Source organism: Grammomys surdaster, unplaced genomic scaffold, assembly GCF_004785775.1.
Source record: "Grammomys surdaster isolate TR1022 unplaced genomic scaffold, NIH_TR_1.0 125996, whole genome shotgun sequence".
NCBI lineage: Eukaryota > Metazoa > Chordata > Mammalia > Rodentia > Muridae > Grammomys > Grammomys surdaster.
Genome location: NW_021620812.1, coordinates 1,721,338 through 1,737,491, shown reverse-complemented (window position 1 = coordinate 1,737,491; position 16,154 = coordinate 1,721,338). Strand labels below are relative to the sequence as shown.

Sequence of the window (16,154 nt, the reverse complement as noted above, 5' to 3'; positions counted from 1 at the left end):
TCCTCTCCCCGCGGGGGATTCAAACCCCTTGCTCATAGTAGATAAGAGTCCCTGCTCGAGACACCTGGCAATACTTGTTTCTGCTGGATCCTGGCCCTTTGCTGATTTGTGTTTGGGGACATATTTTGAACTGGACTTTTGGTATCCTGACACTACTAAAATGGACTGCTGGTATACTGACAGAGAAGATTGAAATAGCTACTTCTAAACATCCCATTGTCCTATGTTCCATCCTTTCTCCCCTACTTTTGGATGGTGGGCTAGGAGTGGCCTTGAAACATTTGAGAACCCTTATTAAGGTAGGTTTTGAAAAACTATAAGCCCTCAACATAACTTCTAATTTGACTGATGTTTTCAAGAGTTTGAACTCCAAGAAGCAAAACTACTAACATGTATGGGGCTGTTCTAGGAAGAACAATTAAAGCATTAGCGATACAGGGCCAATCTTACAGGAAGGACTTTTTAAGGTGTTTTCATGAGTCGCTGCCATTTCACACATGCCCGCATGTGGTCAGACTCAAGGATACTTTTTTTTTTTGCTTGGCTTTCTCTTTCTCATTCTCTGCTTCCTCCACTGAGGAAAACGAAAGTTATCAGGGCAATTGACGTGTAGCCAACTAAACGCAAAGTCAGAGCATTTCCTGTTAGGAGTTTCAGTTTTGTTTCTTTTTTTCGAGACTCTGGGACTTAAAGATAAACAAAGAGCTTTTGATCCTCTAACTGCTCCACGACTCAGAAAAATAGAGTTCTTTACTTAATTGATTTACAGATTAGTTCCCTCGGCTCCTGGTCGCTGCAGCCGCTGTCGCAGCAGCAGGAGGAGGTAAGCACTTCCACTGGACTTCAGATCTGCTGAGTTCTCTTTGGTCTTCAGGGTGAAGCTGGAACTGTGCTCCTTTCTGTCCTTTGTGTAAAGTAGATGGGTACACTGCTAACTTCAGGGACAGTGAGCTCTAGAACAATCTCCAATAATTCTATCATGTTTTAACTATGAGTTGCTTCATTTAGTCAGATTCCCTTTGGGAGAAAGTATTCCTCGGAAAGTAGAAGCCATCGCTGAGTCTCTCCTCTGTTCTCTTCGTTCACAGACGTCTGCACAGGTCATTGGCTTCCTTATTTCTGTGTATCTTCCTTGTGTAAAGTGTCTGAGTGCCGTCTCTGATAATGCTTTAAGGTAGTGCTTTATAGAGATGACACCAGACTTAGCTTTTCATGCTTAGTTTGCTTTTTAAATAAAAAAATTATTTGACCTTTACCCACGTTTATAAAAAAATAGAGCTAATCCATTCATGTCAACCTGTGTAGATGTGCCAAAATGTAACTAACTGGCCAATGCATGTATTCATAAACAGTGCAGACCTGACTGTACTTTCTGCTGATACTCTATGTGGCCATAAGGACAGTCACAATCATTTTTTAAAGTATTTATTTATCTTATGGTTATGAATGTATACCTAAATGCTCATATGTGTACCCCATTCATACAGTAGAGGACAAAAGTGGGCAACAGACACCTTAAAATGGGAGTTTCAGGTAGCTGTGAGGGAGCTGGGATCTGAACCATGGTTCTCTAGAAAAGTAGCAAGTTCTCTTAATTGTTGAGCCATCTTTCCAGCCTCTAATACTAATGCTTTAGAATCTCTGTATCTGGGCCAAGTATTGGACCTGCTGGACGTTTACTCCTGTGTGAGATGTATGAGGGACAGTGTCATGTTACAGAATGTCTATTCCTTTCTTTGTGCTTATCAGCACCTCTCTGAATTGGCTCTTCACATTCTTGGACAACTTTTTTGCTGTGTGGTTGTGGTTTCGATTATTCCTCTATAGGATAGCTTTGTAGAAGATCATTGTTATTCCCTAACTAGTTTTTATTGTCTCTTGTTATAGGACAATTATCTGTTTTCAAAGTCAATTTGATCTTCCTTTATAGTTTGTATCTTTAGTGTCTTATTTCAGAAATTCAGTAATTAGGATGCCATGCAATAACCCACATATAAATCCCACTTGTCTGAGTGCAACAAGATTAAAGCTATTGAAAGATAAGACAAATCCTGTATGCCTCTAGTCTGTTCTTATGTCTTCTCTGGGTCTCCTCAGAATTTCGACACATGGTGTTTATAACAACTTTCTCATGAAATATGACTAGAGTGCTATGAGCGATACTTTAGTTTCTTTCAAGGGAAAGTTTCTAAGCTGAAGTAGTTATTTCTCACCAGATCCTGTCTATTGTTCTATCAGTCATTTTTGGATTAAGGTCAAAGCTCCAAACACATGAGTGAACCACAATCAAACTTCAACACATATTGCCTATAACTGTTGTGATTACTATGATGATCAAGTAATCAGGGTTGAATATTATGGGACTTTTTATGAACCCTCCAGCTATAAAAATGACATGGAGACTTTCTTATTTATAACAACATAGGCGCTGTAGCTGGGCAGACTCTCAGCTAGCTTGTACAAATTAACCCTGACTGTTCCTAGTCTATGACTTTCCATTCATTCCTTCCTCCTCTGTGTCCCTGGAAAATCTCTGGAATCTTCTTTCCCTAGAGACCTTCTTTCTGTCCAGAAGTCCTGCCTTCTACTTCCTGCCCAGCTATTAGTCATCAGATCTTTATTAAGTCAATCAGAAGGTGAAGAAGGATGGACATTTACAAAATACTAAGGCAGGTGATGAGCCATAGAAACAATAAGGAATCCGCCAGCCAGTATTTACTCTCTCCCCTTCCAGAATTAACAATTGAATAAAACAGACACATTTAAACAATGTATAAAAGGTTATCTCAACAGTAGAGACTTTGTGATCCACAAATCATAGATAAAATATTTATTGATTACTAATTTTTATTGTGTATTTTTCTCTAGTCTGGAATTTATTGTCAACCAATGTTAAATTTTATTATTTATTTATTTATTTATTTATTTATAGACAAGCTTTTGTTGGGTCTAAGGATCCAAACCAGTGGACGCACTCCCCCAGAAATACTCACAGACAGCAGATTCATTGTAATAACATAAAGTGTATTGAGGATAAGATGATACCAGTATCCTTCTTGTCTCCTCTGAGCAGGTAAGAGGGCCCCAGCCAGGTTCTAAGTAACTCAAATTTGCATCTTATCTTTTATCACAAAGAGGATTAGCTTAAGTGGCTTCTGTTTACCCAGATGTACTTGTATTAAGGGCTCATCTCCCTGATAAACTCTTATCTTGGGTCCCTTTTCTTGGAATGTTTGTTTGAGTCTTTGGAATGTGCTCCTCCTGGGATGTGCCTAGGGGGCAGCTAATATTTGAGTGTAAACCGAAACTCAGGCTTAAGGGTCTTTTAATTTTAAGTTCAAGCCGAGACTTGAAATTGCATTCTTACACTTTCCCTGTATAATTCTGGCTGGAATGGAACTCACTATCTATGTAGATGAGGGTGGATTGGAAATCACTGTCTATGTAGATCAGATTTGCCTTATACTCAGAAATCTACTTACTTCTGTCTCCTGCATGTCGGGATTAAAGGAGTGTGCCATTATTCCCAGCCCAATGCTTAAATTTAATGCTAGTTATCATTTCAAAAATATTTATTTTTCATATATAATTGCTATCCCTCCATTTCTACATAGAATATTATAGGCTTCAAATTCCTAATGTGTTTTTATTGGGTCAGAGGTCAATAGAACTCACTGGAACTCAACAGAAGCTTGTACTTTAAACTGCTATATTTTGCTAGTCACTCAACTTGTATTTGTTTTTCTATCAGTTACAGGAACATGGAAGTGACAACCAGATTGACATGGATAGAAGAAAAGATTCTGGAAAGGCTTCTTGGGAACGCATCTTTGACCCTTCTTTATCAGTCTAGTGTTCATAAACATTGCTCTGTCGAGATGACTAACAAATGTTCTCTTCAGGGATCCACAATGACAGTATTTCTGAAGGAAGATGTGATTGTGGGTGTTTTTATGCTGGAGGATTTTCCCAGTTTAGACTCTGAAAAGCCATGTACTTGTACTTGGTTTTCATTAAAAAGGAATAATAACTATGGAATATCAGCTTTATTTTTGAACACACGAGTAACACTTGATTCTACAAGTCTGCGTATGTTCTCACCCAAAAGTTTGTCACTCACTTTGAATTTTAGAGAATACAGCAGACTTTATCTAAATGATGCAACAATAAAGGAACTAGAACTGAATCCTAACTATAAGCCTGAATATTGGGCATGTGAAATTTTTCGAGTCGATGGTATGTACAAAAGGATAATCCGCTTTTGCGTTGGGTTCTAGCGTTTGCAGTTATGGTGTTATCATTGGTGTGTAAGGGCAAGGGAGTGATGCATCTGTTGTGCACTGAGGACTGAGGACTACAGACTACAAAGCAAAGAGAGTTAAGATGTACACATGTAAAGACAGATTTTGCCGTGCTTCATCTGCCCTCCTGCTGTACCCACAGATACGTTTTAAATGTGCATTAACTTATACCTCTCTTTGTTCTGTAAAACTATAAAAGTGCTGTAAGAATGCTTCCACACTGGAACATGGAATTTGAGGTAATATAAATCTGTATTCTCTGGTCATGGTAACTCAAAATGTCTCCAAAATAAACTCTTATTCCTTTAAAACAGAAAGACAGAGCAGGAGATGCAGGGGAGACAGGAGAGAGGAGCAGGAGGGAGAGAAGGAGGGAGGGAGACAGCAGAGAGACCAGGAGGGTGAAACGGATTATACAATTGCAGAGATCTGTCTTTTCTCCTCTTCCTCCCAGGATGCTGCCAACCTGAACTCTGAGTTGAAAAGGCCAAGATTAAACAAGCAGACCAGCCCTGTTTAGGAGAGAGACTTGATCACGAACAGCCAAACAAGTCAAGGAACTTACTGTGATGTGCTTATTTTCTGTAGGCATCAAGAAAAATCCAGGCTTCATAAAGAAGATGGTGACCGCCAAAGAGTAAGATATGTTCTTGACCTACCTGTTACTCATTTTATCAAGATTAATTGCATTAAATGCTGACAATGAACTAGCGAGAAAAATTAAAAATATCAAATTACTTGGATTGATAATAGTTGTTGTTGACAGATAATATTCCAGTTAATTTAAAAAACACCCCTTTCTAATTTATATATGCAAATATATTTTTATTTCTCTTTAATATATTTTTATTCCAAACAATCACTTACTTTCAGTGTTAATATCTCTCTAAAATTTGTGTTTAGTGTATTCCTTGACTATTTGCATCTATTGTATTGCTAGTTCCTCAACCTACAACTGACCTTAATACTTACATGTAATTAAAATGGTATAAAAGAAAAAAGGAGGAGGGGGGATGGGATAGGAAGATTCTAAGAAGGGGAAATGGGGGAAGGGGGTAATATCTGAAATATAAATAAATAAAATATCCAGTAAAAAGAATATGAAGTTTATATTGGAAATTATAACTAAAAATAAAGTTAACAATGGCTTGTTACAGGTTAAGATATCATTCTGCTATGTAAATACAATATATCTAAGTGTAAAATATATAATCTGGGATGTTTACGGTGTTATACATAATATATTATAAAGCTACTATCAAAAGAAGAGTGTAACTAAACCCATCCCTAAAGTGGAAGAAATGGAAGCTCTAAGGTAATTGTAGTGCTTTGTAAAAGATCTGCTGTTTAATTTCTGCATTCTAAACAGGCACCGAGGAAAACTACTCTCTGCTCTCAAAGCCTACAGGCCTTACGAGGACTTGGTTTCAGAAGTTTGCATTCTCTTGGTGGGCCCAGTAGGTTCAGGAAAGTCCAGCTTTATCAACTCAGTGAAGTCTGCTTTCCAAGGTCACCTAACTCGTCAAGCCATTGTAGGGTCTGACGAAAGCAGCATCACCAAGCAGGTAGGTTACCTAAGGATTTGTGAAAGTTGGTGATTTTGCACATTATACTGTATGTATTTGATTACTTCTTTGTAATTTTCTCTTACACATAACCTTCTTCGTAATCTACAATTAGATGCTAAGTAATTAAATAAAGTAGAAATATTGCATAAGAATTATCTCCATTCAATAATATTATCCAGAGAAGCCTTTTGTTTTTATAGACCCAAGAATTGATTATATGAAAACACCTTTTCGTAGTTGTTGCAAACACACTATAAGACTGTAGCATCTCTTTGTCATTGGTACTGTATTCAAGAGCTCAAAACGTTTCTAACATGTTCACAAGTTGCATCTTGTTTCTTGATGTAGATTTATTCAATGTGTCAGCATAGTCTGCAAAGTCAAGGCAAGATGCTATAAAACATCAAATCTCTTAAGCGTTAACTGAGATGCTTCAATGTCTGAACTCTGGTGATGTCATAGATGGGTTCTGAACTTTCTCGTAGAGTGCAGTGTTAGAGCATCTCCTGTACCGAATGTGACTAATTAGTCTCTCATGCCTTAACTCCCCCACTTTGAGGCTGAGGTAGGAGGATCCTGCTGGTCCCAGGCCACTCACTATATTAAAACATCAGCAAATTTTCTGTTTCACTCTTGTTTTGAAAGCTAACAAATATACTTTAACTCAGTATTTTATTTTTTACAGTACAGGGTTTATTCTATTAAAGATGGAAAAAGCGGGGAAACACTCCCATTTATGCTGTGTGACTCAATGGGGCTAGAGGAAGGGGAGGAAGCAGGGCTGTGCATGGATGACATTCCTCACATCTTAAAAGGCTGTGTACCAGACAGGTATCAGGTAAGATGTCCTCCATCCCAAGACGGTGTAAATTGTTTCATTGCTTTTTACTCCACAAGACCATTTGGGCTGCCACATGTGATTCCAACATTAGTACTACCCCACTTTATGAGTGTGTGTGTCTGTGTGTGTGTGTCTGTGTGTGTGTGTCTGTGTGTGTGTGTCTGTGTGTGTGTCTGTGTGTGTGTGTCTCTGTGTGTGTCTGTGTGTGTGTGTCTACTCATGAGAGAAAAGTAAAGAGATGGTCCTCATGTTCTGTGCCATTGAGAAATAAAACTAAAAGGCAGGAATCGACGTATCTAAATTCCAGGAGAGGTTCACAGGATGGTTCTGTTTGCATGGCTCTTTTCATAATGTCAACCATGAGAAGAAGTCATTTAAGTAGTTAAACCAGTGGTAGTTTAATTGTCTGTATGTTTAAGTGTAGAGAAGATGTTAGTTTCACCCTTTGTTGAGGTATGCCATAAGAGTGGGGCAATACTACCTCATGCCAGGATCTGTATAAGTGGGTAGCCGTGAAGGAAGTTACGTAATGGTTTTTCTAAGCCTTAGATTTTAAATGTATGAAATTTAAGAATGTCATGGCCCATGTCCTAGAACATCTGAGAACAATAGTAATACATTGTAAGTGCTTATAGAGTTAACCGTTTAGTGCCTTACTTTTAGGTGTGGAATATAGTGGAATCGGCTTCCATTTCTAGACACTGGTTCTTTTTTTCCCTCTCAGTTGAGCTTCATTAAAAAGCTTGATTATGTGATCCTTCATTCATTTAAAATTATTTATTAAAAATATAATTTGTTCTAGATACGAAAAGAATCACTGAAAAAAATTCACAGTTAAAAGCACAGGCATTATTTTCGAGAGACTCACAGTCTAGTTAGGTCAAGGAATTACAAAATTACAGGGAGGGAAAAAAAAAGCAGAAAGATGGGAGAGTCATATCACTAAGGCCCTCAGGTTTCATAGCAAGGAGCAAGTAAATTCAGTCCAACATTGAACACACACACACACGCACACACACACAGTACATACTTAAATGTTTCTATATTTTGCAATCTATCTTGATTGTGGTAAGGACATGCTAACTTGGAAGTTGATATTTCTTTCATTTTACTTCACCTTATTTTGCCTTGAAAAAAATAAGAAGGTCTCCTAGTCTTTAAATTTAAATGTCATTCATTCTGTCCTCTCTGTCTGCCCCTTTCCATCCATGAGTCCATTTAAGTGTGCAAAATTCTCAAAGAGGAACCTTAAATGATGCTTAGCAAAATCTTAATGGTATTTGCTTCTGGATACTGGAGATTTGAGTTGAATTTTAAAAGTATTCTTTGCATTTTCCTTTAATGATTACAGTGGTTAGTTAACAATTTTACCGTAACAATAAAGCCAGCTGTCTGTGAGAAAGCTCTGCTGAGTGAGATTTTGGTACCTATGCTTAGAGGAAGGTTTTCCTAAGCAATCAGGGAAGAAGACTGGGGAAAGAGGAGATGGAGTGGCTGTGCTTTCTGCTGTACAAATTAAGCAGAGGCTCTGCAAAGTGAGTATCAACTTCTGTTTCTGTACAGTTCAACCCATGTAAGCCTATTAAGCCGAAGCACTTCACTTCCGCCGCCTCTGCACCTCTGAAGGGCAGGATTCACTGCGTGGCTTTTGTCCTAGACATCAGATCTGTTAATACACTCTCTGATAAAATGGTGGCCAAGCTGAAAAAGATCCGCAAAGATGTAGTAGACTGTGGTAAATCTCGTTGTATAAATGATTACAATTTCCTAGGGAGTTACAAAGGAAGTAGTGAAGAGCCATATGCTCTGTAACCTTTGGCAAATGTCCTGAGCCCCAAGTCGGTGGCAAGCAGAGATTGGACCACTGAAAAACTTGTCTAGCCCTCATAACTGAAGGCCTAGGCTGCCTATAGGTTTCATTTGTATAATCCTCTTGTGGTTTTTTTTTGTTTTGTTTTATGTTTTTTTTTTAACTAAAATAGCTTACCATTTTATTTTCATGTTTCACAATGTAAGTGAAAACTGCCCCTTTTGTATCACTTCTCCCTCCAAAAGTATTCTCTCTGTTAGGAAGGAAGTTCCTTGACATGCATCTAGTAAACACTCCCGGTCAGCACTAAGATCTCCTGGTGAAACAGAACAAGAAATACAAAATGATGAAGAGTGCTTCCGCTTTTATCTGTCTGGCAGGGTCATGCCGGGCCGCGTGGGCACCATCATAGGGCGGGCAGGGGGTCTCATCATGGGAGGCTCAGACATCATGGGCAGGTGGCCTCCCATGGGTGGTCTCATCCCAGGAACATCATCCCAAAAAGAGAGGAGCCCATCATTGGCATCATGGGAGGGCCTCCCATGTGGGGTGCAGGCATCATGCCAGGCTGAGAAAGACCCTGGAGATTTGGAGGAGGTGGGATCATAGCTCCTGCAGGCGGAGGAACAGAGAATGGAGCCGGAGGGATCTTTCCTTGTTGAAACGCAGCCGTTGTTTTGTCAGTCAGGCTCTGGGCCTGCTCTTCCATCCATTTATGGTAATAGTCTTTTACATTCTCTTTGTGTTTCCGACCACAGCCACTGCAGTGTGTCTTCCTCACAGACGGAGAATGGTGGGATATGTAACACAGTAGTCACAATAAGACTTAGGTATGATGCGCACAGGCTACCCGGGTCCCGACTTGTGGTTTTTAAAGGGACTCACCTTCTCACAGGAATTAGCTAATAAGATTAAAACCAGGAAGCTGGAACTGTTACACTGTTTTATCACTTAGCAATTCATGAATACATAGCTATGTCTACAACCCAGGATACACAGAAACATCTCATCCCTACAAAGATTACACTCTGACCGTTCACCATCCTTAACTACTGTGACCACATCTTTATGGTTATGTCTTCATTTGAGAATATTGTATAAATAGAATAATTCATAGGCCACATTTTTGAGAATGGCTGTTTTAACTTAGCCTAACTAATGGCCTTTCAAGTCCATGTCAGACCTTCTTCTATGTAGTGACTGTTTTACTCTTTGCTTGTTGAGTAATATTCCCTGGTATAGGTATACCAGGATGTGTTTACCCATTGTCTAGGTTTTAGATATTACAAAAAATGTTTCTGAACATTAGTGCTTTAGGTTTTTTTTTTTTTTTCCTAGGGAGCGTAGTTCCCTAAGGGTAAGACTTCCATGTCATGAAAAAAGTATATATTAATTTAAAAAAAATCACCAAAATGCTAAACAGAGAAATGACACCATGTTACTTTCTAATTAGGGCTTTATGTCCAATCCAGGTTTTCTGTATTCATTTTAAAATTTGATATTGTTGTTGTCATTATTAAAAATTAACATCTGTAATAGTTATATAAAAATATATTATCACAGTCTTGATTTGCTTTACCTAATCGACTCTTTAGTTCAATAGTGCACTAGCCATATTTCTCACTTTAAGAGCAAACCAGGTTTTCAGATTTACTGTGAGTTTAGATAGATCTCAAAATAAGCTCTCCTGTTGGGAGGAAATAAGCTTTGGAAGAGGTCTTGCTCATTACTGAGATTATTGGGAACAGTTCACATCCAACTTTTCAGAGAACAGTGTTTATACATACATTTACAAACTATCTTGCCACATTCCTATAATAATGACGTCTGTTTGACTCAGGTATAGGACATGTAGCCTTGCTTACAAATGTGAAGGACTATGATGAAGTTCTTGATGACAATTTTGCAAACATGGCGGAAAGTGTGACTTCTCTAAGCCAGGTAAAACATGGTACTTATAACCAGATGATACAGGGATAGAGTCAAAGCTATATGCTCGATCACTGTCTTCTCTCTGTCCCCAAGTTTACTGTCTGTGCGTGTGCGTGCATTTGTGTGCGCACACATGATTGTTCATATGTGAAATGAGAATTAGGTCAAGTGTGTTTGAAGCCTTGAGTTCAGTCATTAGTACAAATAACTGGATTAGTTGCTCAGTTCAGTCCAGCTTATATTTTGCTTTACAACCATAATTATCCATATTATAATTCCGTTATGAAGAGGATTTATCAATCCATTACCATTTCAGTTTCTACCATTAGTTTACTTAATATTCCGTTAAATTTCTAGTATGTTCTTCATATGTATACATATGTATGCTTCATGAATATATTTTTTTACATAAAATGTATCTTAAAAACATTTTCCACAGGTACAGAATGTTCAAAACATGCTGAATATTCCTGTAGCTAACATCTTGATGGTCAGCAATTATGCTTCAGAGCGAAGCTTGGAGCCTATTAAGGACGTTCTGATCTTTGCTGCACTCAGGCAGATGTTGAGGGCTGCCGATGATGCCTTAGCAGACTTGCCTCTCGAGGACACTGGTCACCTGGATCCTTTCTAAAGCACTGTCTTTTGTGAAACCCTCAGCTGTATGCAGTTCGGTGGGGTGTTTGGGGACCATTTTCCTAGCCCTGACATGTATTGCAATATGTGCTAATTTCTGCTTTTGCTTGTCTTGTTTTGGAGCAATTTGAGGATTGGTACATGCTCCTGTGACATTAGTGTCCCTGATTTTAGCTTAAGCCTGACTGCTCCAAGGAGAGGCACTCTGCCGAAAACCTTTGTTAATGTTTCCTGTCCTTCAACAATGAGTCACATATCAAAAATGAAGGCGAACCCTGAGAAGTGAAAAGAAGAGAGATGTCCTAGGACAAATGGGCTCCCATATGCCCACACCATCTACAGTTTTACATGTGAAGAACAGAAGTGTCAGATCCCCCCGGAACTGAAACAGGAGCTCACGAACCATCTGATGTGTGTGCCTTTCTAAGCTCCTTAGGGAAGACGAACTTGGCTTTGCTTTTGCTTCTCCAGCACATTAAGCAACTCTATGTGCCCTCATGATTGCACAGCAGTTAGAAAATGATGTAGATGTCTGCTATTCCAAATAGAGAACGAGTTCTCGGGAAACAGGATTTGCCGTGTAGTCCCAGAGCTCGTCACAAGCTCTAGTAAGCGTTAAGGGTACTCACGATAACTCCTCTCTATCACTTTCTCTAACTCGATGATATTTACTTCCATATCTACTCCATGTGGATGGGAAGACACAGAGTGAGATGAGGAAAAAAGGAAAAGGAAATGAAGGGTGGAGAGGATTTCACTTGTCTCTGATTGAAAGCCTGAATGTCTCTAAACAAATTTAAATGTATTGAGGAAAGCTAATATCTGTTAATAACTTGATTAATTATATTAACGTTTTAATTTCACAAAATAAAGTTTCTTCCTGAATGTTTCCATGCTTGATTTTATTTTTTATTTTTATTTTTTGTATTGGATATTTTATTTATTTACATTTCAAGTGTTATCTCCTTTCCCGGTTTCCCCTCCGCAAACCTCCTATCCCCTCCCCCTCCCCCTGCTTCTATGAGGGTGCTCCCCTATCCACTTACCCACTCACACCTCACCACCCTGGCACTCCCCTCCACTGGGGCATGGAGCATTCACTGGACCAAGGGCTTCTTCTCCCATTGATGCCAGATAAGGCCATCCTCTGCTACATATGAGGCTGGAGTCATGGGTCCCTTCATGTATACTCTTAATCGATTGAATCCCAGAACATCATAGCTGTGTTTCCACAGTGGAAATATTGAGAGATGAAATCTTACAGGTCACCAAGGAAAGTTGTCATGCAAGTCCTCCGAATGATTCTGAAGGCCCCCTGCTATCTGTCCAAGTTAAAACTACTGTTAAAGGAAAATAAATCTCATAATATTCTTTTCAGCTGTTTTTGTAGATCTTCCTAATTCTTCAAATTTTTTAAAAATGTTTTTAATATTTCATTATTTTGGTTCATATCTATTATTTTTAATTATGTGCATATGTGTGTGTCTGTGTTGGTATGTGCACATGAGTACAGGTATATATGGAGAAAAGAGATGTCAGATCCTTCTGAACTTAAACAGGGGTCACGAACCATCTGATGTCTGTGCAGGGAACTGAAAGTGTCCTTTGCAAAGGCAATATACACTCTTAACAGATGAGATATCTCTCTGGTCCCTTAATTCTCCTTTTAAAAATATGTTTTGGTTCAATAGGTTCTTGTATCCTGATAATGTCACTTACTTTCAACCAGATTACTATTTCTTCTGTGTTACTAAGAGGACAAGAATTCCTTCAGGATAGTTATAAGGAAATAGTTTTTGTTAACATAATGTTTTAAGGGAAGTTGTGTTCTTGCGAATGTTCATCAAGCCATAATGCCATGAAGACATAGGGTTTTTTTAAACATTTTATGAATTCCTTTTGAGTTTCATATCATGCACTCAAGTCCTGCTCTTCTCCATCCTCCCTTCATATCCACCCTTCACCCTTTTGCCCTCCACCACCCTGCCCCAAGATATAAAACACACAAACAAACAAAAAACAAAGCATAGAAAACATCTCATTGAGGACACTGTGTTATGTTATGGAGTGTCCCACCGTATATCCCTCTGTCCACACATCTTCACTTGCAAATGTTTATTGCAATGAGGCATTGGTCTGGTTTGAAATCTCTGGCTTTTGTGACACCATCAATATTGGACCCTCATCAGGGCTCCTCTCTGTCATCCCATTACTGCTCTGTGTCATTGAGATCCTGCTGCTTTAGAACTGCAGGACTGGACCTTTCATGAGTCCCAACCATTTTGCAGATGATATATATTTCAGGGTGGGCCAACTCAGAGCCCCGAATCTGGACCTAGGTGGCAGCCAGCTGGTCAGTGCACTGGCTCTCCCTTTTACATACCACCAGGGCAAGATCCCCAGCACTGCTCCAGTTAGGCACCCAATGCTGCCACCAGCAGGAGGCAGGGTCAACTTTCTGGTTCTCATGCTCTCACCTACACCCATGCCTCCAGAGCCAGCTTCACTGTGCTGCCCGGCCAAGGCATGTGACCCACTATTCTAAATGCTAAAGCCTTCAAAGGGCTCTCCTGTTCTCACATCCTCAGGGCTTGCTCACTTGTTGCCCAGGTGAGATGCAGAGCCCACTCTCCCAAGTGCTACAGCTAGTGAAGGTGCAGGGCCTGCTCTCCCAAGTGCTGTAGCATCTAGGAACAGAGTCAGCTGTTTGCCTTTCATGAGTCTGAGGCCAGCTCTCCTGACTGCCTCACGTGTCAAGGGGGTGGGGGAAGATGGAGAGTTTAAAGGAAGATCTAGAAGCTGAGTAACAAAGGAAATTGATGGTAAAGACAGAGGTAGATATGGAGAACAGGATTTGAGTAGCAGCCAGTGTAGCTGTGACTGGATGTGGAAAGTGCAGATAGAAACATCAGGTGGGCCTTCTTGCACGTAACCTAGAGACAAGCGAGGCATGGACATCGATACTTGAGAGAGACTGAAAATGGCTGAAGAGTCACCAGTCTCCACACTGACCATAACTTTACTATTGGTGTTAGGAAGAGACTGTCTGTGCAGGTGACAAGTCCTCATTTTGTATAAAGACATAGCAGAGAGTAACCTTATGAAGGAGATATAGACCCTAGAAGGAGGGTGAGTGTGTAATAGCCAAGGGAGCAAGACATGGAAGAACTGTCCATTGGAACATGCATACACTTTGGGAGTAAAAGCCTTGCGGCCAAGTCTACTGCTCAAAAAAAATCAACATGTCCAGTAATGGTTTATAAACATACATGTCTCATGGAATTAAATGTGAAGTTGAAATTTACACAGGGAAAGGCTGGCAAGAGCAGGACTCAAGAAGGCTGAAACTTCTACATAGGAGGGGGCTTTTCTTGACTTGCTGACTCTTCAAATGTTTCTCAGGGGCACTGAAGAGTAGTGGGACTTACCATTTGGTACATTCTAGAAACTTCGGGGATTTTGGAACTTTATATAATTTAGCATTCAGCAAGGTGTGTAGCTAATGTCATTGAATTCTTTCTTGACAAAGAAGTGTATTAAATGGTTCAATAAACAAGGCATGAGTATTGTGTGAGGCAGTGGGATGGTGAGCGGACTGATGGAGTGTTGGTGCTAGAGCCCTTGAGCCAAGTTGGTGAAGGGAGACTTTTACATTACAAAGTAATGGTTTCTAAAGTATATGACAACACTTTGCAAACTCATCTAGCATCTTCCATGTGATACCAAGAGTATGTGAATCATAGTGTATAAGCCTACGTGTTCTTTAAAAAACAGAAGTCTAACAGATTATGACTTGTTGCTTTAGTCATTAGTACAAAGTGGGTCTAGAATTAGTTATGTTGAATGAAATATTTAAAAGGTAACCCATGCTACTGCCGGCATGGCTGGCAGGCTGGCCTGTTCTCAGCCCTGCAGACTTTCTGACTCAGAGCTCTGAAATCTCTCCACTCAGCTTGCTAAGTTCCCATGGTGGGCGGGGCACTGCCATGCATGCCCCACACTTCCAAACTCCTGTGGCTGCCTAGTATGCTACCATACCTTTCTCTGGAACCCAGCTGAGTCTCTATGTGAAGGAAAACACTACACAATCTTAGTTTAGCATCAACAGGCAACACAATCTCTGGGAGCAGAAACTAGCATCCTAATTTTGTAAGCTACTTAAGTTATAAATCCTCTGGTGGCGCATCCCGTTGGATCCGCCACCTGAACTGATGACCTCTTATTACCTACATTATGTCTCCATGCTCTCTCCTGTCCAAGAGGAAGTACCTCTTTCCTGCCTCCCCTCTTCCTCTCTCTGATCCTTAAGTCATGCCTCCTTCTCAACTAATGATTGGTTCCTTGAAATCTTTATTTATTAGGGGAAGGTTCTGCCACATAGTTATAAGGAAAAAGCTTGTTTGGGGTGCCAAGCTGGCTCCACATGTTTCAGAGATGAGCAGACAACCCTCAATCTGTTAGGATCATCTCAGTCTGATGCTGACGTCACTACTCAAGAACTATGCTGATCAAAGATCTCACAGTGATCTTACAATAACCTCTCTGTTGTCTATAGATTATATAACAGAAAGATATACTCCTGTCTTGAGAGTTAGATAAGGCTAACAATTTGACCTATTGAAATACATCTCTGTATATACAGATGGAAAATACTACTAATGTACAGGGTTAGTGCTTCCCACTACGAAAACTGGCAGATCCAAACTGGGGACTTTAAATCCAGGTGGAATTTATCAATAATTAAGCTTATATGGAACATTTATGTCTTCTTCAGGTTCAAAGAATGTATATATCAATTTCATCCTTTAGTTTTCTTTCTTTGTTGTTCAGGCTGGCCTTAAAATCATTATCCTTCTTCTCAGGTTCCCCAGGTTAGGATTTTAGATGTGTGCCATCAACCACAACAGGAAATACAAGATTCTTGAAGGTACTGGTTCATTGAGAATTTTTTTTTTCATTTGAAAATGAGTACAGGCTACCTAAGTTATTAGAATAACTGAAGAACAATTTTACTTGTTCTTTCAGGCAGGCGCTGTAAATGTCCGTTGGTATATGATTAGCTTACT

At 39.6% G+C, this 16,154-nt stretch overlaps 1 protein-coding gene across 2 annotated transcripts; it reads left to right on the top strand.

Annotated features, from left to right (window-relative positions):
- Positions 1–607: 607 nt before the first annotated feature.
- Ifi44l (interferon induced protein 44 like) lies at positions 608–11,977 on the top strand. 2 transcript variants are annotated; one of them, XM_028754310.1, is made up of 9 exons: positions 608–823; positions 2,933–3,073; positions 3,752–4,236; positions 4,890–4,938; positions 5,671–5,866; positions 6,555–6,707; positions 8,274–8,445; positions 10,361–10,461; positions 10,892–11,977. In XM_028754310.1, the coding sequence occupies exons 2-9, from the start codon at positions 3,039–3,041 to the stop codon at positions 11,084–11,086; spliced, it is 1,386 nt and encodes a 461-aa protein (XP_028610143.1). In that variant the 5' UTR covers positions 608–823; positions 2,933–3,038; the 3' UTR covers positions 11,087–11,977. The 2 variants fall into 2 exon arrangements, with proteins under 2 accessions (XP_028610143.1, XP_028610142.1); XM_028754309.1 differs by lacking the exon at positions 608–823 and adding an exon at positions 976–1,100 and having other exon boundaries at positions 6,555–11,005.
- The last annotated feature ends 4,177 nt before the right edge of the window (positions 11,978–16,154 follow it).